Source organism: Ostrinia furnacalis, unplaced genomic scaffold, assembly GCF_004193835.3.
Source record: "Ostrinia furnacalis isolate ACB-3 unplaced genomic scaffold, ASM419383v2 OfSCF1318, whole genome shotgun sequence".
NCBI classification, from domain to species: Eukaryota; Metazoa; Arthropoda; class Insecta; order Lepidoptera; family Crambidae; genus Ostrinia; species Ostrinia furnacalis.
This window is the reverse complement of record NW_021131557.1, coordinates 192,267-217,909: the sequence shown is the minus strand read 5'-3', so window position 1 is coordinate 217,909 and position 25,643 is coordinate 192,267. Positions and strand designations below refer to the sequence as shown.

At 37.8% G+C, this 25,643-nt stretch overlaps 4 protein-coding genes across 7 annotated transcripts in view; 3 read left to right on the top strand and 1 right to left on the bottom strand.

Annotated features, from left to right (window-relative positions):
• Window positions 1–1,202, top strand: part of Cnot4 (CCR4-NOT transcription complex subunit 4) — a 33,630-nt gene extending 32,428 nt beyond the window's left edge. For all 3 annotated transcript variants that reach the window (XM_028303867.1, XM_028303869.1, XM_028303868.1), the window contains one exon: window positions 493–1,202. In XM_028303867.1, the coding sequence (XP_028159668.1) occupies window positions 493–776 (284 nt within the window). In that variant the 3' untranslated portion in view covers window positions 777–1,202. The remainder of the gene's footprint in view (window positions 1–492) is intronic.
• Window positions 1,203–2,570: 1,368 nt separating this feature from the next.
• LOC114352318 (carbonyl reductase [NADPH] 3) lies at window positions 2,571–4,328 on the bottom strand. The gene is made up of 2 exons (XM_028303903.1): window positions 3,356–4,328; window positions 2,571–2,790 (listed from the first exon to the last, which is right to left on the bottom strand). The coding sequence occupies exons 1-2, from the start codon at window positions 3,990–3,992 to the stop codon at window positions 2,585–2,587; spliced, it is 843 nt and encodes a 280-aa protein (XP_028159704.1). The 5' UTR covers window positions 3,993–4,328; the 3' UTR covers window positions 2,571–2,584.
• A 767-nt stretch (window positions 4,329–5,095) lies between these two features.
• LOC114352317 (protein lethal(2)essential for life) lies at window positions 5,096–5,857 on the top strand. Its single transcript, XM_028303902.1, has one exon. The coding sequence runs from the start codon at window positions 5,215–5,217 to the stop codon at window positions 5,614–5,616; it is 402 nt and encodes a 133-aa protein (XP_028159703.1). The 5' UTR covers window positions 5,096–5,214; the 3' UTR covers window positions 5,617–5,857.
• Window positions 5,858–12,491: 6,634 nt separating this feature from the next.
• LOC114352321 (delta(24)-sterol reductase) lies at window positions 12,492–25,643 on the top strand. 2 transcript variants are annotated; one of them, XM_028303907.1, is made up of 11 exons: window positions 12,492–12,759; window positions 13,590–13,786; window positions 17,788–17,943; window positions 18,513–18,737; window positions 19,794–19,888; window positions 20,085–20,259; window positions 22,755–22,913; window positions 23,440–23,637; window positions 24,176–24,307; window positions 24,949–25,047; window positions 25,491–25,643. In XM_028303907.1, the coding sequence occupies exons 2-11, from the start codon at window positions 13,595–13,597 to the stop codon at window positions 25,593–25,595; spliced, it is 1,536 nt and encodes a 511-aa protein (XP_028159708.1). In that variant the 5' UTR covers window positions 12,492–12,759; window positions 13,590–13,594; the 3' UTR covers window positions 25,596–25,643. The 2 variants fall into 2 exon arrangements, with proteins under 2 accessions (XP_028159708.1, XP_028159707.1); XM_028303906.1 differs by having other exon boundaries at window positions 24,949–25,556.

Genomic DNA, 25,643 nt, shown 5'->3' with positions numbered 1-25,643 from the left:
ATACCTTCGCGAAGTAAAACTTCTGTACGTAGTACTTATTATTATTCTGTGATATTACTACAAGTAGGCCTGTTCATCTCTCCCCGTGCACGCGGTGCACCCGGCGCCAGGGTAAATCCACAAGGGATTCACGAGCGAGTAGTGAGTGACGTACGCACGTTTATTCTTCATCCATTGTAAAAAAAGTATTTGCTATGGAAAGAAGAAAAACGCATGCGGTGCCCTAGATGGCGATACAGTAGCTTCTTGTAGCAGTCAGCCCTATCGCATCGGCACTGTACCGATCAGTGACGTATGTAAACGGAACGGTGCTCGACTCTTGAGACTAGCTAAATTACACTATATTGTTGACGTCATTGAATAGACATTTTTTTAAATACTTTCGCGAAGAAAAGTTTCCTGTACGTATCACATATTATTATTCTGTGCTCGTATTTCAGCCACGCCCATTATCGCTTACATACCAGTTCTAAAGTTCACGTTTCCCCGCAGGTTACAACACAAACAGCGCAATGTTCGCGGACTGGACGCAGATGGACCCCGCCATCATGTCGACGTCGGTAGCGGGCGGCGCGGGGGGCCACGGGGGCCACGCGGGCGCGGGGGGCCACTCGGGGGGCCAGCAGGAGCTGCTGGCGCGCTTCAGCCAGCTGGGGCTGGGCGGGCGTGCGGCGTGGGCGGCGCCCAAGCTGCCGTGGGCGGGGGTCCCGCTGCCCCCCGGCTTTGCCCCCTCCAAGCCCCCCCAACGGCCCGCCGAATGTGTCGACGCCAACTAAATCACCCCCATGATGTATTTTCCGTTCGGCCCTGTCGTCTCTTTCCGTTGGTGATGTGATCGATAAATCTTTGTATTGAGAGGAGCGTATTTTAAACGAGAGAAATATGATAACAAAGGAATTTGTAAAATAAATTAACCTATTTGTTTTATTTAAAGTTTGATTTTTCTTTTCTTTTCCGTTCGGTCCTCGGCTCGGCCTTTTCTATTATCATATTTCTTCTTCCGATTTCGTTCTTTCCGTGTCTCGGAGCGCGTTGTATGTATATTCGTTATATGTTATATATTTACTAGAATCATATCCCTGTTACGACAGATTATATTTTCTATATTAAAATGAGATGCCAATTTACTCGCTGTTCCATTTGTACCTTATTGAGCCAATACCATGAAAAGGATCATTAAAATTAAAACGAGATTATTATAACGCTCTCTTTTAATGACACCTGGACCTTTGATTACGAAAGGAATGATGAAAACGTGTTAAATTACAAATTATTTACAAGAGACAAAAAATCAAACATGTTCATTTACCTATACAAAGATAAATTTATTATTTTAGCTTCATTCACTACACTATCATCAATGATAGATGTGCTCAAGTACATCTAAAAGTTACGCGTATGCTGAGATGCAAGATGCAAATAGACCCAAACAAGAGCTTAACAACATTCTTTTTAACGCTGTGGATACACGATACATTTTTCGAAATGCATACTAATACGTGTTGGACTAACTGTGGCGGCTCGTCTGCATCTCAGTATACGAGTACCTGCACATTTCGTAGATGAGTCATAAAATTTTCTTCCATACGCATACACATATTTACACAAGATTACGTTTTAGATGACGTCAAGGAACGTCTATTGTGGTCTATATCACTACCATTAAGGGGCGCACATTAGTTGGCGCCACTAGCGAGTAAGGTCATGTCGCTTGTGACAGACAGTGGCGCCTTCTGGTGACCGCTGAAGCGGTAAGAGGTCTATCGCATTTGCAATCGCCACTGGCGATTGATTCATAGGACCTTACTCGCCTGCGTTTCCATCAGAGATGTGCGAGGATGCGTAGCGAGGGATGTGTTTGTAAAGAACCAATAGCGAAGTAAATGAAGCTAGAATACACTCGGCATCAAATAAATCGCACCTCCCGCGACAAGCACTTATCAAACGTATGCATCCCCACTTCCCACCAACATTGGTACCATTTGAAAGCCTAGTTTTAAACTTCATTTCATTAAAGGAAAGGTTTTTACCCCAAAAATGTGTCTTTACAAGGATCCAGAGTCACTTCTTCAAAAAATAGGTAGTTACGCTATAGCCATTTTTTATGACTATAAAACTGTTAAGTTGGGATTAATCGCTATCCATCTGTTAAAGAGGACACGTGAGATCTTTATTTGGTTTTATAACCATAAAAATTGGTCTAATTGATCCCAGAGGTGAGCCCAAAGTAAGGTCTATTTTCAAGTCACATTAATTGTAAATGTTAATTATTTATTTAGAAATGAAATGTATTTTTCTTTAAGGATATTTATTAGGCTTTCAAATAACACCAATATTGTTGGGGTACCATGATTGTGTCAGAAGAAAATCTATAAAGTTCGCGTCGCGGAAGGTGCGGTTTATTTGATGTTGAGTGTAGTTGAAAGCAAAAAGTAGTAATACTCAATACTTTTTGCTTTCACAGTGTAGATAAGGTCTTACAGAAGGAGTCTTCTTTAGAAACACATCCCTCGCTACGCATCCTCGCACATCTCTGGTGAAAACAGAGCCTGAGGAAACCCTCAATATACTCGCGGTCCTAGAGTTACATCTTCTTGTCAATAAAACCCCTCGGGTCAGGGCCGTCCCAAGGAACTACGGTGCCGTCGTGCCACACATAGAGACCAGTCCCTGGGGGGTCCAAGACCAGCTTCAGAGCCAGTTGGGCCCCCTGTTCTGGGGTCACGGACCCCACGCCGCGAGTCATGTCTGATATCACGTAGCCGGGGTGCATGCAGTTCACCGTGATGCCTGGAATGAAATTGGAAGATTATACAGGAGTTATTGAGTAAAATTATTAACGCAGTTTTAAGTAAGATCTCGGTAATAATTTGCTGACATGCGTAAGTTTAAAAAAAAAAAGTGAGCGTCGTTAGAGGCTGTTGGTTTCAATATACGAGTATTTTAATTTTTGGGGGTAAGTGCGGTACGATCACAAAATACTATTAATAAGTACTACCTTAAAAAACAACTTGTCCAAACGTTTGGTGTTATACCATAAATAATTTAGTTTAGAGTAGGCGCACACCGTTGATTTTTAGTTGGCCGATAGTTGTGCCCGATTTCAAATTGTATGAAGAATCGGCCAAATCGAATCGGCGTAGTGTGCGCACTCCCATACAGGCCCATACTGATCAACAGCCCGACTAAACTATCGGCCGACGAAAAATCAACGGTGTGCGCCTACTCTTAATATTTTGCTAATGCTAAAGATAGTTTTATGCGCGTTTTAGGCCTAAAGAAATGATAACGTATTTTTTTCTTGATTGCCACAAGGTTTGAAGCAATTAAGTATTAATACATATTAAAGACTTACCTTTTTCAGCTAATTTTCTACTAAGCATAAAGGTATACGCGTTCACGCCTACTTTGGAGATCACATACGGCGAGTCACCCCATCCATCTTCTATTTCCCTTCCCTCCTTCACAGATTCCACGTAACTGTTCATCAGTTCCTTCAATTGCTGCAAAGATAACTCCTCCGATATAAATTTCTGTCTCAACGCCTCTGAAGGGATCCGAGAGAGATGGCCAGATGAGCTCGAAATGTTCAATACTGTCCCGCCATTTTTGATCAGCGGCAACATTGCCTCAGTAAAGTTTGCCAGTGCGAAAAAGTTGACTGAAACGGTCTGTTCGGCTTGGAACTCCTTTGGCTCTTTAGCGTCTTTTAAGAATAAAATACCAGCGTTGTTAACGAGAATATCTATTTGTTGATGATTCTCTTCTATGTAGTCGCGGAATTTCTTGATGCTGCTTTCGTCTGTGACATCCAGCTGGTGGAAAACTGGTGATAGTCCCAGATTCTTTAACTCCTCGCACGCAGACTGTCCCCTCCTTTGGTCTCTTGATGTTAAATAGACGGTGCCATTCCAATTGGAACACAGTGCCTTGACTATTGCGAATCCTAAGCCTTTATTAGATCCTGTCACTACAGCCACTTTCTTAGACATTTTTCTTGGAATCTTAAATATGAATTAAATATAAAGACTTATGAATGAGGCAAATAACTGTCTTACTTTTGAGAAGTAGGCATTTAACCTGCTTATCTCAAATTGTAACACAAATATTCCACATTGTTAGATAAGAAAACATAAATGTATATTTTCTCGATTTCTAAGTGGGTCTCTTTTCGTTACATTTACAAAGTATCAATGTTAACCTGAAATTATCTGCTTTTTAGTCTACTTCTGTATTTATGGGCTCTACCAATAATGTGTTTGGTGTTTATAAGACGAAGGCCACTTCCAACCTACGCTATTGTGCGTACGCGCAGCGATTGCGTCATCTTCGAAGTTGTTTTGCCCCTACTATTTTATTCGAAGTCCCTAAATTCTCACTGATCCATGAACATCAGATGAAATGTTAAGACATCCATGTAACCGTTTTAAATTAATTATCAATTTTATTAATTTATATTGCTTTGATAAAGCAAGAAGTACCTAGCCATTAAAGTTAGAAAACACTGGGAAATTTGTTCATGAAAATTTTCCAGATAAAATTAAATTCGTTTCATATAGGTAGATTCCTCTTCGTCATTTATTTAAACTTATTTACTCGTTGAATAGGGTACAAAGGGCAACTTAATACTATGGCGCATTCTCCTCCAGTCAAAATGGTTCGATCGAGTTCTTGCAGTAGTGGTTTGAATCCGTCAATACCACAGAGTAAGTAGAGGATCCTTAATACCACCCGAGACGTCGACGATTTTAATATATTTATCTCCGTGTATTATAAAAGGAATTTCTCTCAGTGGACCGACGATCATATTACCTACTGCACGATAATAATGCTGTTCTGTACCTCTAGTAGGAAAAACTTTCGAGTTCGTTTCGTTGCGTATTCAAAGTGTCATCGAAAAATTTTGTATGAAAAATTAAACAGCGCCCCCTATATTATAGCCGCCCTAGGGGGCGCTGTTTAATTTTTCATACAAAATTTTTCGATGACACTTTGAATACGCAACGAAACGAACTCGAAAGTTTTTCGTACTAGAGGTACTGTAACCACATCGTAATTTGTAAACCAACCTTTTAACAAGACACTATCGAAAAAGCGCCATCTACATTAATCACAACACAACCGCTTATCAACAAGTAACAAAAACATTCTCGAATTGTTCATCGAAGTAGAACCACCAAGTTTGTGAAGATTCTAGAATAAATAGACAAGAAAATGACCCGTGATTTGTTCAGTCCTTTCGGAGATGAGGTGGTTTTGCGCTCGATAGACTGGCTGGAAAATTTTCCATGGAGACAGGAAAATTTAGCCACCAAAAAGGATTCTTATGAGGTTCACTTCAACGTGAAAGGGTTTGCCCCAGAAGAAATATCTGTGAAGACTGCTGACGGATACATTGTACTGGAGGCCTTTCATGATGAGAAGAAAGATGAATTTGGATATATTTCCAGAAAGTTAATCAGAAGATACCCTTTGCCAGATGATTGTGTGAAGGAAGATGTGCTGTGCAAGCTGTCTTCTGATGGGATTCTGACTGTGAAGGCGCCTCGGAAGCTGGTGAAGAATAATACAGTGATACCGGTGACACATGAGGGTGCAGTCAAGGCGAAATTATAGTGGTCGTCTTCAAATGTTGTTAGTAATGTGGTGAAGTTAGCTAGGTACTTGAAATCGATTTGTTTTGGACTATGGACTCGATGCGTAAACGTTACAATATTGATAAATATCGTGATCGGATCGTAACAGGTGCTATTTTGCATTAAAATAAAGTGTAAGGCTGATGTGCCGTCGACTGTTTGATAAAGTTGTAATTATTTTTTTTATTATAAAGATTTAAATTAATGATTATTTTAAGCGATATTATAAAAATATTTTAAATATTTACGTTATTTTCTTTGTACAAATCTGATAGTCGCGGGTTCGAATCCCGCGAATATTTTGTTTCAGTAGAACCTGCTTTGTTACATACTAGCTTTCCGCCCGCGGCTTCACCCGAGGCTTTCCCGAAAATTATTAGATTTTTTTTCGCTCTAAAAACCATCCTTGGACTTCAACAAACGTTTAAAAAAAAAGAATTGGTAAAATTGGTCCAGGCGTTGTTGAGTTATGCGCTTACCAACACATTTTGCGATTCATTTTTATATTATTTATTACATTACATTGGGTTGGAAAACAATAATAATTAGATGAAGGACTAATACTGTCTGGTATATTCATTGCAAAAATCAGCATTTTTATTAAGCGTGTTAAAGATTAGTATGGTCGTAAGAGATTACCTTATCGTTCAGATCGCCCTTATCTTAACACTTCACACCATGATACCTACATAATTATAACTTTGAGTTACGGTATCTATCGAATCTTGAATTTCTTCCTCCAACTCGGCCTATAAAAATGATCGACAAAAATTAACACTTATTGGTATGATCATGTTTTATATGTAGCATGTGAAACAGGAGTCAAGAATGAAGCGAGAGAACGAAAAAAACTTGGAATTCAAGGAGCCTTCTATAGGGTCATTTGAGTGCATTCATCGCGACAGGTAAGTATGACTTATGAGACGTACTTAAGGCTTGGTATTTCTGCTAAAGTAGGTATTTCGCGCTGTCAAAATCTGCGCGCGCAATACTTCGGCGAAGACAGCGCGCCAAAGAGCTCTCGCGGCTACACAGTATAGAAATACGCAGTTGGTTAGGTTAGGTTGACTTCCTTCCGTTCAAGCGTCACACTCACAGCACTTTCTAATAAATACAAATCATATCCAAGTGATACAAATTGAAACAACTTTCAAAATTTTTGGGAATATATTTTAGAATCGAATAAATATAGAATATAACTGCCAAAGTAAACACGGTTAAAAGAGGCGTGGCGACACCCGACCTTCCGGAAGTTCCGCGCCGGCTAAAAGAATTTCAAGATTACGTCTCCCGACCTATCGGTAGATCCTCGGGAGCTTGAGCGATTGGAAAAACATTTTATGATCAGTTATGTTACTCGTAGTAGCGATTATTTAGAGCTTGGATAATAAATTACAGTTGTTGCAATTCACAAAGCTTTGCATGTGGTTAATTACATTAATCAGTACACGCATCAATTTTGTTCAGTCTGTTTTGGTTATTTATAAATAATTGTATTGGTCTGGGTGTTTTCTTTCCATAATTTATGTATAACGTATGTACGGGGCTCTGTATCGAAAATCACTATGAGCAATAAGCATCACACACGGTTACCTGGAGTGCATTACCGCAGCAAAAAGCTTGCCATCTTAAATGAACGGTATAATATCGAGGTTTCGTCAGTACAGTTGCGAACAAAGGTGTTTGTGTAGTGTAGTTGAGTTGAGAGGTCAGATTATTGAAATAATAAAACGAACATTTTATTTTTTTTAAGGCTTGGTATTTCTGCTAAAGTAGGTATTTCGCGCTGTCAAAATCTGCGCGCGCAATACTTTGCCGAAGACAGCGCGCCAAAGAGCTCTCGCGACTACACAGTTTGGAAATACGCAGTTGGTTAGGTTAGGTTGAGTTCCTTCCGTTCAAGCGTCATACTCACAGCACTTTCTAATACAAATCATATCCAAGTGATACAAATTAAAACAACATTCAAAATTTTTGGGAATATATTTTAGAATCGAATAAACATAGAATATAACTGCCAAAGTAAACACGGTTTAAAGAGGCGTGGCATCACCCGACCTTCCGGAAGTTCCGCGCCGGCTAAAAGAATTTCAAGATTACGTCACCCGACCTATCGGTAGATCCTCGGGAGCTTGAGCGATTGGAAAAATATTTTATGATCAGTTACTCGTAGTAGCGATTATTTAGAGCTTGGGTAATAAATTATAGTTGTTGCAATTCACAAAGCTTTGCATGTGGTTAATTACATTAATCAGTACACGCATCAATTTTGTTCAGTCTTTTTGTTTATTAATAAATAAAAATATCATACTGAAATTGTTTGTGTTGGTCTGGGTGTTTTCTTTCCATAATTTATGTATAACGTATGTACGGGGCTCTGTATCGAAAATCACTATGAGCAATAAGCATCACACACGGTTACCTGGCAATTGGCAATGTGAGCGCTTTGGATATAAATCTGTAAGCTCACTTGCATTTTAACTAAATAAATAAATAAACCTGGAGTGAACTGAACCATCTTAAATGAACGGTATAAATCGAGGTTTCGTCAGTACAGTTGCGAACAAAGGTGTTTGTGTAGTGTAGTTGAGTTGAGAGGTCAGATTATTGAAATAATAAAACGAACATTTTATTTTTTAAATACATTTTAAAAATAATTTACATTACAGATAACATTGAGAGGATGACATTGCAAGGTGGTGCCAGTCCAGTCTTCAATCCGTTGATATACAGGGTGGAAACGATAAGTGATCTCACTCGATTATTTCTAAACTATACAAGATATCCGAAAACTGGTTACTGATCCTGAAAGTGCTTCACGAGTTCTATCCAACGCTACCAATAATAGGTTACAAAATAAATTGGATCACTCCAAAAATTCAGTGTTTCCAGCTTCCATACATTTACTACTGCCACAGTCATGGTACTCATGTCTTGATAATATTATAGCAAGTAAAGCCTAATAAAACCAATGTTTTCCACGAAGAGTTTTAATGAATGCAATTTACCAGTTAATTTTAAGTGTTTATGATTTAAAATAAAAAAAATAACACTTCTAATATTGTGTGGCTGGCATAGTGGCATACATTTAGTATGGAGGCTGAAAACATTTAATTTTTGGATAAATCCAGTTAATTCTGTAACCTATTACTGATATTGTTTGACAGAGCTCATGAAGCACTTTCAGGATCAGTGATCAGTTGTTCGATATCTTGTATAGTTTAGAAATAATCGAATGAGATCACTTATCGTTTCCACCCTGTATGCTGCATCTGCCATGTTTTTGGCTAAAAGATTCTTCTATCTTGCAGTTTAGACTTTTATTACAGACCTCAGACAGTATTTTTGGAACAACTTTTACGCATGGTGGAGGAAGGGACGCTCTAGAGACTCAAGTCTAGAAGGAGTCACATAAACTCCAAGTTTTAAATCCGTTGACATCTGCTGCATCTGCCATCTTTTTGGCTATAAGATTCTTCTATCTTACGGCTTAGACCTTTAAGCTACAGACCATAAACAGTATTTTTGTGAAAATTCTTACGCATGGTGGAGGAAGGGACGCTCTAGACACTCAAGTCTACAAGGAGTCACATCAACTCCAGTTTTAAATCCGTTGACATCTGTTGCATCTGCCATCTTTTTGGTTCGAAGATTCATCCATCTTGCAGCGTAGACCTTTAGCTACAGACCTTAGACAGTATTTTTGTGAAAATTCTTACGCATGGTGGAGGAAGGGACGCTCTAGAGACTCAAGTCTACAAGGAGTCATATGAACTCCAGTTTTAAATCCGTTGACATCTGCTGCATCTGCCATCTTTTTGGCTAGAAGATTCTTCTATCTTACAGCTTAGACCTTTCGCTACAGACCTTAGACAGTATTTTTTATTATTTATTTGTGTCAGTGTGCTCTTCTAAAGAGTGTAAGACGATTGTATGTAAGTACTATTAAAATTTAATTTTAATTAATTGGTTTTGTCTCATATTTGAGGAATGTACTATGTATCATGAGTAGAGTCTTCGTTTAAAAGGATGCGAACGATTTAAATTTCAATAGGTAGACAAAATTGATAATTTTTAATTATCAAAAATTTAAGCTTTCTCCAGTAACACTGATATTATTATACTGTGACTCATCAAAGTCATCATTGTCAAAAATATTGACAAATCGCGAACTGTCACGGCCAAAAAACTGACACGCGTCCGTCCTCCGTAAGCGCCACCGCGCGACTGATTGAGATTGTCCAAGCCGTCATAGACGATTTTTTCCACATTTTTTAACATAGTAACTAAATAAGACGCAATATAAAAATTTCATCCGTTAAAAGCCCTCAAGTTATTTCTGAACTTTAGTTTATTAAAAGATTTAGAATCTCAAATCGCTTATTTTAAAAATAAAACCATAAATAGAAAACGAATAGAGGTAACTTTGGGAATTTATTCTATCGAGTCAACTTCATCAAATCGTGTTCCCATCCGTTAATGCGTCTTTCCGTTCTATACATAGCCAGAACGCAAGGGTGTGAAACTAATCGAGTATAGTTTGGAGATGACTTTTTTTACTAAGCTCCTCCAAACTATACACGACCAGTACGCATATGCTGCGTACTGCTCGCGTATACTTTGTAGTGACTTAGGTCAATTATCTTACTCCAAAATATACATCGCCAGTACGCATACGGACTAATCATGTATGTATTGTAATAAGTGCGTGATTACAATTAATACGCGAGTAGTTGCATGCTAGTCATTTTGTCTTATTGGCCTCTCTTTCTAATTATATATTAATTCATATCTGCGTATCTACTTTAAACATTGAATCATCTTTCGACACGTATTCTGCCATAGAAAAGATATTTGTTTTGGGGCTGATATTTAATTTTCATCAATTCTCGAATAACTCTTAAATTAAGAATTATGTAGGCATGGAAATATTATTATGTCAAAATGATTGTTGATTGTTCTTGAGATAAAAGTTAATAAATAAAATAAATAATAAATAAATATCCTTAGNGGTATCCTTCCGTTTGGCCAAATTACTTTTCGCCAAATTTCACTTCGCAAACAACTTATCGCCAAAGTTTCATTTTCCAAATGAACTTTTAGCAACTGTACTTTTCGCAACTAATTCATTTGGTCAAATTATCATTTGGCCAAATTTTACTTGGCAAATTTTTATATAGCAAATGTTTTATTTTGCCAAATATTATATCCCAAATAATTTGTTTGGTCAAATTGCACTTCACATACTTACCCACCGTTACCCACAAATCAAACCATAAGGCAGATGATCATGGTTTTCACAAGAATTTTATGTAAAACAGAGATTGCAGAAAACAGTATGGTTGCAGAAAGTAGGTATTCCATAAAATAGTAGGTTAGGTTAGGTTAGAACAGTGACCCTTAACGCGCGAAGGCGAGCGAAGCGTGCCGCGGTAGCGGCCGCCGAGCGCTAGAATCACCTCTATTGTTAATGAATCATTTGGAAATTTCGATAAAAAGAATAAAATATGAAAATTAATTTAGAACAAATTTTATATTAACTACCCACTAAACAAAATAATAACCACAAGTTAATTTGTATTCCATTCTATGCACCAATCAAATTATTTTGTAAATAGTGTATCGTGAAATATTTTTGCCAAATGAAACATTTGCCAAAACATACTTTGCCAAACAAAAATTTGCTAAACAATAATATGCCAAAAACGGCATTTGCGAATTAAAAGTTTGCTATAAGTTGTTATGCCAAATGAGAATTTGCCAAATGAAAATTTGCGAAACGTTGTTTGCGATGTGATAATTTGGGAAACGTTTTTTGGCCAAACATTAGTAATCCTTTAAAGTCTCGCATAATGTATTAATAATGCACGTTGAACTTTCTTCTCTCACTCTCTCTCGTTTTAAATGAATTTATGATTACACTAATAATTGTTATTTAATTTGAAATCTACCTAGTTAATTAATTTAATTTCAAAAACCACTTACAATAGTGTTAAAAATCTAGATTTATTATAGATTCAGTAAAATAATAATATTTTATGTAATAATATCGAATAAATGTAATTTTAAATATAATTTCATATTTTACTAAATCAATATCAACTAAACACACTCTAGTCAATTGTAAGTGGTGTAGTAGAAACTAATCGAGTATAGTTTGGATATGACTTTTTTTACTAAGCTCTTCCAAACTATACACGATCAGTACGCAAAATTCGTGTATAGTTTGGAGTCACAGATTTACAAACGGGCACTACAAAATATACACGAGCAGTTTCCTATGGGTGCGTTCTGGCCATGTATAGAACGGAAAGACGCTCCGTTAATAGCCCTAGAAAATATCCTCAACTATGCCCAATAAAAATCTTAGCCTTTAATTTTACTGTTTAGTACCTCAAAAATGAAAAATGAAAACCTCATTTTCGCCATTTTCTCTGCTACCCGGCCTTAAATGCAAGTAATGCAACGCCTTGTGTGTCATATTTGGTCTATCTATAAGATATTATACAGGATGTCGTTTTAGGTACTGTTCAAACAAAAAGCATCATCACTACAAATTCTTATCCAAATTCTCAGAAAAAATAAAAACATCCCCTTTAATTGGCTGATACTGATGACGTTTTGTATGGAAAGGTTAATAAAAAAAAAATATACTTATTTCTATTGGGGAAACTGCATTTAAGCACTAGAATATTTATTTTGTGTGATCCATCTTAATAAAGGACGCAGCACACTTATCCTATCAATCCGGAAAGGACATTATGACAAGCAGCGACACCCTGTATCAACACAGTGGACTGGAAGTGCTAGGTAGATTACAAATGTTTTACAGACTCTTTGTGTACTTATCTTCATCAGCATGACGTCTTTAATTTCTTAACGAGTTCCGCAAAGTGAAGAGTTGTTTCTATTTTATTTTCGTTGCACGGGTCAATTACCATCCAGGCAAGCGAATCTCACCACTATCTTCAGATTTTTACAGTTGAAAATGCCCTTGTTACATAAAAACTGTAATCATGGATGGATCCTAAGTCGTGATAATTCAGTATGAGGGCAGCGATGGTTTGAAATACTCGTGTGTGTATTTTATAACGATATCTTGGACGAACGTTGACACGCAAAGGTAAGATCGATAAAAGTTTGTGTAAGTTTGTATAGTTTTTTAAGGTTTTCTTTCATGCCTTATTAAGTACCGAAAAGTTTTTGTAGATTTTTACTCAAAGATTGCTGCCTTGAACTTTTATAAAAATAAAGTGGTCAGAGAAGTGTTTTAAACTGGTAAATTAGAACCGATTAATAAGACTGAATTTGTAAGAAACTAAAGGCTGTTAATTAAAAGAGTTAAGAAATAGGTATTCAGTAAAGCTCTTACTTAAATATCGTAGAATTTATTAAAAATAGAACTATAAATAATTACTTCCTTCGAGCTAAAGGCCGTTCGGTCGTACACATCAATGAACGCTCTGTGAGTGGTCCAATAAGAAGATTCCTTGCTTCGAGCACGTTATGTTAATAAGGTCCCATCGAAGCATTTGGGATACTGAGAACTTACTTAATTGTTTTTTTTTTTTCAAGTTTAACTAGACTTAAACAAAAAGTTTTCGCTCGCTCTGTGAAAGTTACCTATCATAACTCATGTAGAGCCAAGCATCTAATTCCACTACACGTCCTAACTCTACTAAACCTTAACCAAAATAATATGGCAATTACCTACTATACAAAAGGAAAACTGTTTTAACTCCACCTCTCTCTTCTTTGTCGCTACACTCTTGCCAGAGTGGTCGTGGTCGTCACACCCGGTTCGGTGGCAATCCTCACAATCCATCGCCATTCCTCTACCTACTTATAAACTCCACCTACTTAGCATGAGCTTGACCTTATGCTGAAAAATACTAATAAAGTTCGAATATTAGCATTAACATCAGCGGTTCATTCGTCAATAAATTTTTGAAGGCAAAATGACTTCGATTCCAACCGAATCGCTGGCGGAGTACATCGTGGTGGAGTACCGATGGGTGATCGTGATCCTGGCGCTGCTGCCGCTCTCGCTGGCCTGGAAGGTGTGGTCCACCCTCAGGAACTACGTGGTCTTCAAAATGAACAGCGCCCCGAAGATGCACGATAAGAAAGTCAAGAGTGTGCAGAAACAGGTATGGCTACACGTTAATATCAAAACTTATCTCTCCTTCACCCATCGAAGCTAAACGCTTGAGATGTGATCATTTTAAGAGAATATAGGTAAAAGTCGATGAGAGGAGTTCCATTAAGTTCTTCCATCAGGCATTACTTTTCCTAAATTAAGTTAAGTTAAATTGTTTATAAGTACTTAAATGTTATTATGAGCTTTGTTACGTCTTGTTTGAATAGTGTAATTGGTACTGCCGTTCTATTCATGAATAAATAAATTTTTATTAGTTTCTTTAAAAAACATTTTCACTTAAAACAGAAACAGTAAAAAGGCTAACTTACCTGGCATTCTCCTCCAGTGGCTCCAGTTAACCTTTGTTTGTTCTTTCTTTTTATTTACCTCAAGAGTCTAGAGGGTTAACTACCTAGAGTTATTCTCTTTTGACCCTTTACATTCAGGCTAGACTCCTGAAAGGGACATCGAAGGTTTAGGATTTATTTCCGGTTTAAGTTGCTTAATTAACTTTTCAAATTTAATAAATAGAAGATGAGCACGTTCACACTGGAAATCTGGTCTCAATTCAGAAACCGGGTGTAAATCAATTTGATTGTTTGATAACAAAGAATTAATCTGAGATTGGTAGACACCTGTGTGTGTTGTAACAACAATGACTAATACTATTTTTATGAGTCTTGTTTTTAGAGATGGTTTACTGGATTTGCTTTGGCGAGACATTTAATCCATAACCAGCAGAGTAGGTACCTACCTACTTAAGGTTAATTAATCCATGCTATTAAACAGAAATATGGATTCTCGTTTTGGAGTCAAAAAAATATAGAATTTTTTTATCCGCCTCTGTTGTCTAGTAGTAAGACCACCTGCTTCAGACGCAGAGGTCCCGGGTTCGATTTCCAGTGGGGGCAGATTTTTCTGTTCGGTTTGGTTGGTGGTAGGGCTTGTTCTAAGTCCGCCTGGCTAGCTACCACCATCTTACCTAAGTCTGTCGCCATAACAACAATGTTAACAGCATTGTTGTGTTCCGGCAGTTAGAGGTAAGATAGCCAGTTCCTCCGTGGTTGAGGATTCCGAGTGAAGCTCGCTTCCACCTTCGGCCTGATCATCACCTACCATCAGGTGAGATACAGGCTAAGAGCTTCCTCGTTGTGTTAAAAAAATATATTTTTAAGCGAATCGAATGTTGCATTAAGTAACTTATTTATATTCATGTATTGAGGCCATGCAAGTAAAGTACCTGAATGGGTCATAGGTGCAGATAATCTTCCATAAAGACATTGCTTTATTGGAATATTCCTAGATATTACCTTTTTTAATGGTCCATTTACAATACCTAGAGTGATAAGGGTAACTCGAGGAAAGTTATTGTTATAATGCAACAAAAATTTAATGTGCAAAACGATTTAAGTACCTGGGTGAATATCAACAAACTCGTTTTTTGCCTAATTCCGGTGGCGAATTTTAATTTCCACTTTCCAAAACTTTTTTGTGGCAGAAATAATAGTAAATAACTTGTATTATTCAATGATATGGTAGAGATCAAAATATTATTAATACTTCTCGAGATATGTCAATTTGAAATTATCAAGAGCCACCGAAATTGTATTTGAGCCACCGGAATTAAGAACCAATCCACCGAAATTTATTTATACAGCGGACTTCGGAATGTTACGGATGATTGTCTCAAATTACTTATTTATTTGTAATCAATTAAGTATTATTATCCAGTAAAGATGTTTATAATTAAAAACAATATTCAGGCCTGTGTTGTGACCCTAAAAAAGCATCAAATCTTCCCACGTGAGTCGTAATAGCCGACTAAGGAATCAAAATACTGGAGGGTGGGCTGCAGCATCTTTCCGGGTATTATACTACCATACTGGAACTACCAACCAGCCTGCCATTGGGGAGGTGAGATAGGTCGATCGTCGCTTCGCGAAAAAAATACGTAACTTTTTGTGATTATCCATAGACATGCCGTCGCTTGCTTGAACAATATTTTCTACCTCTAAAATTTAAACAATTTAATTGAAACTTTGCCATTGAAAACTTAACATGTTAGACTTATTTGTGTAGTATTCGACTTGAACCGTTAAATTCAAATTTAAGGATAATTCATAAAAAACTAAAATTTTCGTCACCTTCGTGGCATCACCTTCGTGGTATTTTATACACGAAGGTGATTTTAGGCCACGAAAGTGATTTCTTGCTTTGGTTTATTTTAAAATATAGTGACTGGTGTTTATGTTTTTACAATATTTTAATAACTAATAAATTATACGTGGTAAGTAGAGAACAGTACATCAATAAATAAATAAGGGCCTCGTATTTTTGTTGTCTGTCTGTATGACTGTATGTATGTCTGTTTATGTGACTGTGTATCTGTTTGTAAGATAAAGAAGAACGGTCACGCCCCATACAAAAAAAACCCAGACCCGACAGAAACGAGACATACCTCAATTTTTTTGTCATGTCTTAATTAGTTAAATTATATATTTTTTATATTCGAAATCTATGTATAACACCAAAATATTACCCTTTGTTTTTGTTCAGGCGTTATACAAAAACTAATACATAATGCCTATTTATCACCAAAATTGGTAAATGTATGTACCTAAATGCCTATTCCAGCTGCTATGGAATGTATCTAGGTGACCTGCAGATACAGCCGGATTATACAGGGTGGAAACGAGAAGTTACGAAATCCAAAAATTCAATGTTACCAGCTTCCATAATCTGTAACCTATTATTGGTACCATTTGAAAGAGCTCGTGAAGCNTCAGAAGGACACAGCTGAGTGATACAGGGAAGAAGAAGTCTACGTCTCTCAAAGCTTCTTTGGAGAAGTAAGAGAGTGTCGAAATTGAGCCACTGTAATTGCTTTTTTCCGTGGGACAGTTTTGAAAGGCTATTTAAAACACTTAAAATATGAAATATCACATTTCTTTCATATCATTTGGAAGTCTTATTTAATGTTTTTTATAGCTATACTATTTTTAAATTACTAGAATCCCCGAGAAAGAAGGAATAACACAATTTATGAGTAGAAATAGAGTTAGGACGCGCCACCGCTATTAGATTTTGGGTCTTTGAAAATTTTTTTAGTACATAAAATAACTACCTATTGTCCTGAAGACTTTGCTATCGTGTAAAACGCTGTATAAACTATATACAAAAAAAAAATCATCGGTCTAGTTACATTTCTCCCATCGATTCTCAGCTCCGCCGCGTAAAAAACGTGTTTGGGATATTCACCAACCTACTTAGTGACAAGTGTGATGTTATCGTTTTATTTGGCCTTCTGATTTTCGTCCAGACATCAGCAATTTAACGTAATACTTTTAAAAAGTGCGTGATACCGATTACTTAGCTATGCCACCTGTGAGATACGAACACGATAATTAAATAATAAGTCGATAGCAACGGATGAAACTTGAGCTGCGATTATCATAATTTTATACATTGTTTCTATATTTGATCATTTAATTTTTCGATAAGGTATAATTAATTTGTAGGCATGACAATTATAACGCTAAGTTAGCTCTGTGTTTTAATTCAATTTTTTGTACTCGTATAAATTCGGAAATTAAAGTCTCTAAAAGAAAAAAGAAAACACTTCCACAAAATTACAGCTCTCTAGTGCCAAGTTTCCAAGCAAAACCTCAGATATACAGACATAACGAAACTATAAGGGTTCCTTGTCAGGACTACGGAACCCTAGAAACGGGTGTTTTTCTGAGTCTCAGACGGAAACTTCGGTTTTTTTCACCCTTCAGCTCAATGAGAGTTGATTTCAGTCAGAGCGAGAGAGCGAGTATGCTTTACCTATTGTCACCCCACCATGCATGTTAAACAGGGTGTTCATAGGGTCGACATTTTTCGTTAAAAAGTTTTTCTACGTCCTGCGAAATCTATGCGACACTTTGACCCTTTTTCCCGATGTCCGCGCTGGAAATGGTGGTCCCCCATAGATGAAAATTTCCCATTTTAATACCATTTGCATTCCAGATCAAAGCCTGGCTCTCAGGCGATCGCAGCACGCAGCTGTGTACAGCTCGACCCACGTGGCAGACCATGTCGTTCCGGCAGGGCGTCTACAAGAAGACATTCACCAACATCAACATCAATCTCGTCGATGTGCTGGAGGTCGACACCAAAAACATGGTATGGTAACCTACTGAGATATTCGTAGCAATGTTTTCGCTAGGTAACATTTCTTTAGTAAAGAGAAAATCTGCAGTTCTGTAGCAAGTGGTAACATTTCTATTTTAACAGAGAAATCTGGTAAATCTGCACCAGAAATGGGTAGTTAAATCTTGGGAATAAATCAAGCAGACTGACGCTATGCTTCAAATTATGTGCATAATATATCTGATTTCAAAGTGAAATAATCTTGAGGTGACTGTTTAACACATTTTATACCTACTTTAGTCTATGCAACAGATTTCTAAAAAATCTTATTCTATTGAATGACATATTTCTGTCCTTGGTTTCCTAATATCGGAACGGACATAAGATCGGGTATCCTTCTGGATCATTCTTTCGCACATTCCAATGTTCGTAAAAGACAGGCTATTCCCACCTCTCTTTCCCACCGCTCGCTGCAACTCTTTTGTAGCCAGGATCTACCGCTTTATCGCCAATAAAAACCCAACTAGTGAAGGACATTAAGGTGTAGGTACATACCTACTTAACGTTTAGCTAATGCATTAATATCATTACTATTTTTCCAGACTGTCCGCTGCGAGCCTCTAGTGACCATGGGCCAGCTGTCCCGAAGCTTGGAACCCCTGGGCCTGGCCCTGGCGGTGGTTCCTGAGCTGGACCAGCTGACTGTGGGCGGGCTCGTCATGGGCACCGGCGTGGAGACCTCCTCGCACGTCTACGGGCTGTTCCAGCACATCTGCCTGCAGTATGAACTGGTGCTGGCTGATGGATCAGTCGTCACTTGTAGCAAGGTATGTCTCATCGGTAGTTTCGAGAAAAGAGTTTCGATTCAAATTATCATCATCATCAGTACTACACTTCTCGACTCTTCTCTAATATGCACCATTTTACCCTGTCGCAACCAGCTTCTGACTGCTTTTGTCAGCAACTTTTCAGAAGTTGGCACTTCATCTAACTGGATAAGGCATCCTACAACTCACTACTATAGTTAAATCATTATTTATTTTAATAATCGCAACATCAACTGGCCAGGATATTATTTCGGAAACTGTTTGTATCCAGGCAATTTGTTAGATATGTTACGGTCAAAGTGATAAATGTGAAAATTATGAATAATCGCCGGTTATTATGAATAATTACCACATGAATTGGTAAATGTGATTAATATGATGTCATTTATGTGTGTATAAAACTAAATAGGCGGCTTAGGGGTGGCCCAAGGGCCACCACCGCCGCACCTTAACCTATTTTTTACTTTAAATCAAAACATTATGTTAAAGGCATCATGGAAAAATAATATTATGCAAGAAACATTCCAAACTCATTATGCCAAATTATATTAATATATGATATCAAAACGTTCAAAAGTTTGGCTGTACACGAGCACGTACACAAGATGTTGTTCTCTTTTATGAAATTTGTTAGTACTAACGTTGAATAATTAAATAATCACTGTTAAATGTGATTAATTTATCACTTTTACGACTGTCGGTAATTATTCATAATAACCGGTTATTATTAATAATTTTCAATTTATCACATTAACCGTAACAGATACATACCTATACTTACGTACATTACATAGGTAGGTTAGGTGTACATTATGTTCAAACCATCAGCTGAATGGTCACCACTTAAGAACTCATTGACCCATCGGTCATCGCTTCTTCGCAATTACGATTAATGTTTATCACGAGAATTGGTTTGCAGCCTTTTTTCGATTCCATCAATGAGTGTATATTGTGTACCTAGTTGGAGCCTGTTAGGTATTATGTATTTTCATGTATCGATCTCCTACTAATTACCTGCCTCACTTATGTATTCAAACGTAACGTTTTTTATTTCAGGATGAAAACCCAGATCTGTTCTATGCTGTTCCGTGGTCTTATGGTACTTTAGGGTTCCTCACTTCAGTCGTCATCAAAGTAGTCCCAGCTAAAAAGTAAGTACCTATAATTTTTATAAATTTTACTTACGGAATATTCCGAACTCCCGTTCCCACCGCTGCTACTCCTGTGTAGCCAGGATCTATAGCTTGACCGCCAATAAAAACCCATATTACTTAATATTTACTTATTACCTAACGCTAACTGCACTACACAAGGTAAAAGTTATTAATTCAATTATTAATTTTTCAGATACGTTCGTCTCGAATACCACCCTTACACCAATCTGTCGGAGCTATCACAGCGGTTCAGTCAAGAGTCTCTGGCGCAGAAGCCTCACCAGTTCATCGAAGCCATAGTCTACACCAAAAACACGGGGGTTATCATGCTGGGCGACATGGTGGACGACGTCGGCTCTGATGGGAAGGTAGACACAAATTTACACTACAGTAAAGCTTTAACCATACCAACCAACGCGTGCAAATCAAAAATTGATTCTGTTGCATGCCGATATGGTATGATGTAGCTGAACAATATATTTTTTTATGTGACCTATAATATGTACCTACATTATGCAATAAATGATTTTGATTTGATTTGATTTGATTTGAAATCGCCATCGCGGCCAATGACAGGTCACGCGAGGCGACCCACGACAGTCTGCGTGACCTATGATCGGCATGATCGCGCCGCGATGGCGACCTGCACGCGTTGGTGTGGTTGAAGCATAATGAGGGCTATCGTTTTTATACTTAACAGTTGGCACCCCTGGCGATTGACAGGACCTTACTCTACAGTGGCGCCATCTTGATAAGTGCAAATTCGATAATCCTCCTACCGCTTTCGCGCTCACCAGTTGGTGCCACTGTCTTTGCTACTAGCAAGTGACAGGACCTTACTCTACAGTGGCGCTAACTGGTGAGCGCTAAAACGTTAGCCCTCATTGCCAAATTAAGAAAAAATAAAATTGAAACGGCACAATTTACCTAAATAAAGTCTACTGTGGTTTAACATGAGCGTAACAAGGCAATTTATTTTTACTAGTAAGGTAAGTGCCCCCTACTTCGGTATATTAAGGCTCTTACGACTTTAACATTTTATTTAAAAATAACCAAGCATGATATCAGTATGAAAGCTTTTGTATGCTAAACTTTGGTCTTTTGACAGTAAGTTAATACATAATTTATAGTTATATAGTTTGAACTTTTTTTTATATTAATTGTTCTGCGGACCTCTTGTTTGGATCCTGTTTCGTGACAAAATTTTGCTCTGTTTCTAAGTTCGTGAACTCATGTCCCCTATTTCGGGATAAGGTTTTATGCATACAGTTAGGATATTTTAATAATGATTAAGGGTTTAATAAATTTAAAAACGATAATAAAAATTTAGAATAAAATAATTATGTGAAATTGACGATATTACTTACCTGAAATATTCATAAGAAATAATGTGAGTCTAGTAAAATATTTTGATTTGTTAATTCTAACAATATGTGAAAATATTTCTATAACCATTAGAAATGTAGGGGGGGGGACTTACCCCCCACCCCCCTCGTACCCATAAATTTTTGATTTGCAACCCCCCCTCCCTTATCCCTATAATCCCACCCCTGGAGCTGTTTCAAGTGAGGGTAGCCCCCCCCCCTGAAAATAACCCCAGATACGCCAATGACTCATAATAAAAAAAAAGTTATTAACTAATTCATTTCTTAGGTAGGTAAGTATTAAAAACTAAAAAATATGTCGATTTCTTTGATGGTGTGTGTCATAAAAGTACCAAACACCATACATTTATATATCACGAACTTGGAAAAAAGTAACAATAATACGGTTCCTTGTTTCGTGATACTGATTATTCCAAATTCCCCAAGTAAAATTCATGGATTATTGTCAAAATGTGTCAATTAACTATTATCTATCCCATATACAATACAAATAAACAAAGATAAATAAAACAAATCGAAATAAAACCAAAATTATGCTGGTACTACTTATGCTAATTTATCTTAAAATTGGTCATATATGTGAACTTCAAACTCGTGTCATATAAATTCTAGTGAACGAAACATATACCGAATTTAGGTCATGAGAAACTTAAATAAATGCATTATTTGTTTCATAACTTACATTTAAATTATCATAAATAATTATTTAAAAACCAAGCATCAAAATGTTATCCATAATATCCTTGAATCGGTAGTGTCACGAAATAGGGGACACCCGAAAAATAATATGTACGCTATTTCGTGAGTCAATTAATCGCAATTTTAAAGGAATTCTAAGGTTTCATATAACTTTTTTCTAAGCCCAATCAATTGTCAAGGAACACATGAAACCACTATTACCAGTTTTATTTAAATGGACGTTCCTTCGCCTTTTTATAAGCTTAAGAAGTTGGAGCGCTAACCTTACGGTGAGAGCAACCTTTGCAAGCCGCACGGCTGTTTTTGGCTCTCTGAGAGTTTGAAGCTTCGTATTGCTCTCATTTTTGGCGCCACAATGTTGGTACTTGGTTTTTTAGATAGCTTAAATAATAGAGTTTTTGTAGTAATAAAGAATTTTTATAAATAATATTCCATTTGCTTATTATTTGAGCTAGAAAAAAAACTTACGAACTTACGTACTATCACGAACTAGTAGCCGTTTACCTTATTTTATTGGTGTAGCTTCTAGTGCCACTTGTCTCACATCAGTCTCAATTCAATTTGAAGAATGGATTATCTCTTTTCAGTTTGGACTATCTTTTCAAGACAGAATCTATATTACAGTATGATTTCAGCATTATCGTAATGCAGTTTATGTATAGTTCTATTTTGTTAGGTGAAATAAAGGAATATATAGGTAGGTAGGTATTTTTGACGCATGTTACCTAACGACATCTATTTTCTTTAAAGTTTCTTCTAACGGTTTCTTGTATTTCCAGTTTAACCCGATCGGGAAATGGTACTCCGAGTGGTTCTACCTGCAAGTTGAGAAGCATCTGAACAGCTACATGAATGGCAGCAACAAGACAACCGTGGAGTATATCCCACTGAGAGACTACTACCATAGACACACTAGGAGTCTCTTCTGGGAGTTGAAGGTGGGTCCTGTTCTGTTTATAGGGTAACTATTGTCAAATATCCTTAAAATTTGTCACTAACCTCTACTCTTCCCGCGGGTGTCGTAGGAGGCGAATAAGTAGGGACTACACATCAGACAGAGAACGGGCAGCACCGCTCTCTGAAAAACATCAGTCTTTTAAACTGCGATCTAACCCGCCTACCAAGCATGGGGATTATGGCAAAACCCTCCACTATAGTGGAGGAGGCTCATAGTCCAGCAGTGGATTGTAAAGGGCTGTTTATGATGATGATCCTTAAAATCCAACATTCTGATCTTCGGTCACATTATGTCCGACGATCTTTCTGATCAGCCAAGGCTTTTGCACGTTACAACCATTACAGCAGAGTAGTTCTAGAATAACTAGAATTTAAAGAAGCCCTTTTTACATCAAGTTTTTTTTATTTAGTGTAACACGACGTTTGACTCACACTTAAATAAGTAGCCCTCAGAAATTTCACTGGGAGATCCTGACACTGATCCTGATTCACAAATCCTTATTCCAGGACATAGTTCCTTTCGGCAACAACGTGATCTTCCGCTACCTGTTCGGTTGGCTGATGCCGCCCGAGGTGGCGCTGCTGAAGCTGACGCAGCCCGAGGCCGTCACCAAGCTGTACAACAAGGCGCACGTCATCCAGGACATGCTGGTGCCCATCGAGTGCCTGGAGAAGGCGGTGATGAAGTTCCACGAGGAGATTGAGGTCAGTAGAATGGTCTTTTGATATGTCGCCTTTCTCTATCATAGGTATGTGGGTCGCACTTGCAACAATTGGAGCGCTGGTTTTGAGCAGACTTGGTATGAGTTGCCTTGGTAAAGCGTAGATGACTATGACTAAATCAGAACTATGGATTAACCATCTTAGGCACGATTTCTTTCTTTTCGGACAACCAGGTTGATAAATTATCCAGGAAATAAAATATTCCCTGAGAAAAATGTTGGATCTAACTGTCCTATTTTTGTAGTAATAAAACTACGACACGTTGGTCGTACGACCCTATGGTCGTAACGGTGCAGTGAAAACACACATATTATTAAATATCTTTCTCTCTCTATTTTTCTATTGGGTACTTTAGTACTTAGTGCTCCTTAATTAAGCAGACTATTTATTTCCAATTAATGTTTGAGGTGTCCATTTATCTAGTTGCAATAAGGCACAAAGGTTTCTTTACAAAGAAATCATGAACAAAACCGTCCAACAGCCGACTCTTTTTTAAATTTTTGTACTTATGCGTTTCCAGGTGTACCCCATCTGGCTGTGCCCATTCAAAGTGTTCAACGACCCTGGCCAGCTGCGGGTGAAGTCGGGGGATTGGCAGATGTTTGTTGACATCGGCGTCTACGGCGTGCCCAAAGCGAAAGGATACGAGACGGTAAACGAGTATCATTAAAAAATAGAGACTAAGGCTGAGTTGCACCACCTACTTTAACCGTGACTGTAACGATAACCGGTGCTTTTGTATAGAGTTTGAAAACCTTCACTTTCTCCGCTACACTAACTTTTCGGAAACCTGAATTTCAGAAAACCTAATTGTTAGAACACCTAACTTACCAGTAACACAACTTTTCGAAACTTACCTTTCTGAAAACCCAACTTTATGATGCCTAATTTTCTGGTAACCCAACTTTCTGAAAACCTTTCCTGCAACTGTAGAACTTTCCGGAAAATCAACTTTTCGAAAACCTAACTTTAGAAATGGTAATTTTCGAAACCTTGTTTTCTGGAAACCCTAACTTTTCGCATATACCTAACCTAATTTAATTACGATATGCATAAAGGTCATAGCATACTTAAGTACCAACTCGGAAAGGGATCAACTCCGTATCACCTTTCGCGAGCTGTCATCGCCTTTCGTGCGCTGTCAACCGCGAGGCGAGGTGTTTACGTTACGGTGGAGTGTCATACAAAGAATACTGACCGCCTCAAGTTGATACAGTTGCGATCCCTTTCCGGGATGATTGTGCTACGTTCGGAATTCTGCATCTCTCTGAAACCCTTTGAAAAATCTTCCAGGTGCCATCAACTCGCCGCATCGAAAGCTTCGTGAGCGAACACAGCGGCTTCCAGATGTTATACGCTGATACGTACACCACCCGCGAAGAGTTCCGCCAGATGTTCGACCACTCGCTCTACGACAAAGTGAGGGACAGCCTGCCGCACTGCAAGGAGGCCTTCCCAGAGATCTATGGCAAAGTTAATAGGAGTGTTAGGAAATAGTCTTAGAAATAAACACTTTATTACTTTACTTTATCATTCAATCGTCTGGTGAGTTCTTAGTATTAATAAAAAGAAAAGATAGCTGACACGTACGTCACCCGCGAAGAGTTCCGCCAGATGTTCGACCACACGCTCTACGACAAAGTGAGGGACAGCCTGCCGCACTGCAAGGAGGCCTTCCCAGAGATCTATGGCAAAGTTAATAGGAGTGTTAGGAAATAGTCTAAGAAATAAATACTTTATTACTTTACTTTAGCATCATTCAATCATTTGGTGCCTTCTTAGTATTATTATAAAGAAATATAAATACGTACACCACCCGTGAGGAGTTCCGCCAGATGTTCGACCACACGCTCTACGACAAAGTGAGGGACAGCCTGCCGCACTGCAAGGAGGCCTTCCCAGAGATCTATGGGAAAGTTAATAGGAGTGTTAGGAAATAGCCTTAGAAATAAACACTTTTTTACTTTACCTACTTCATTCGGTCCAGC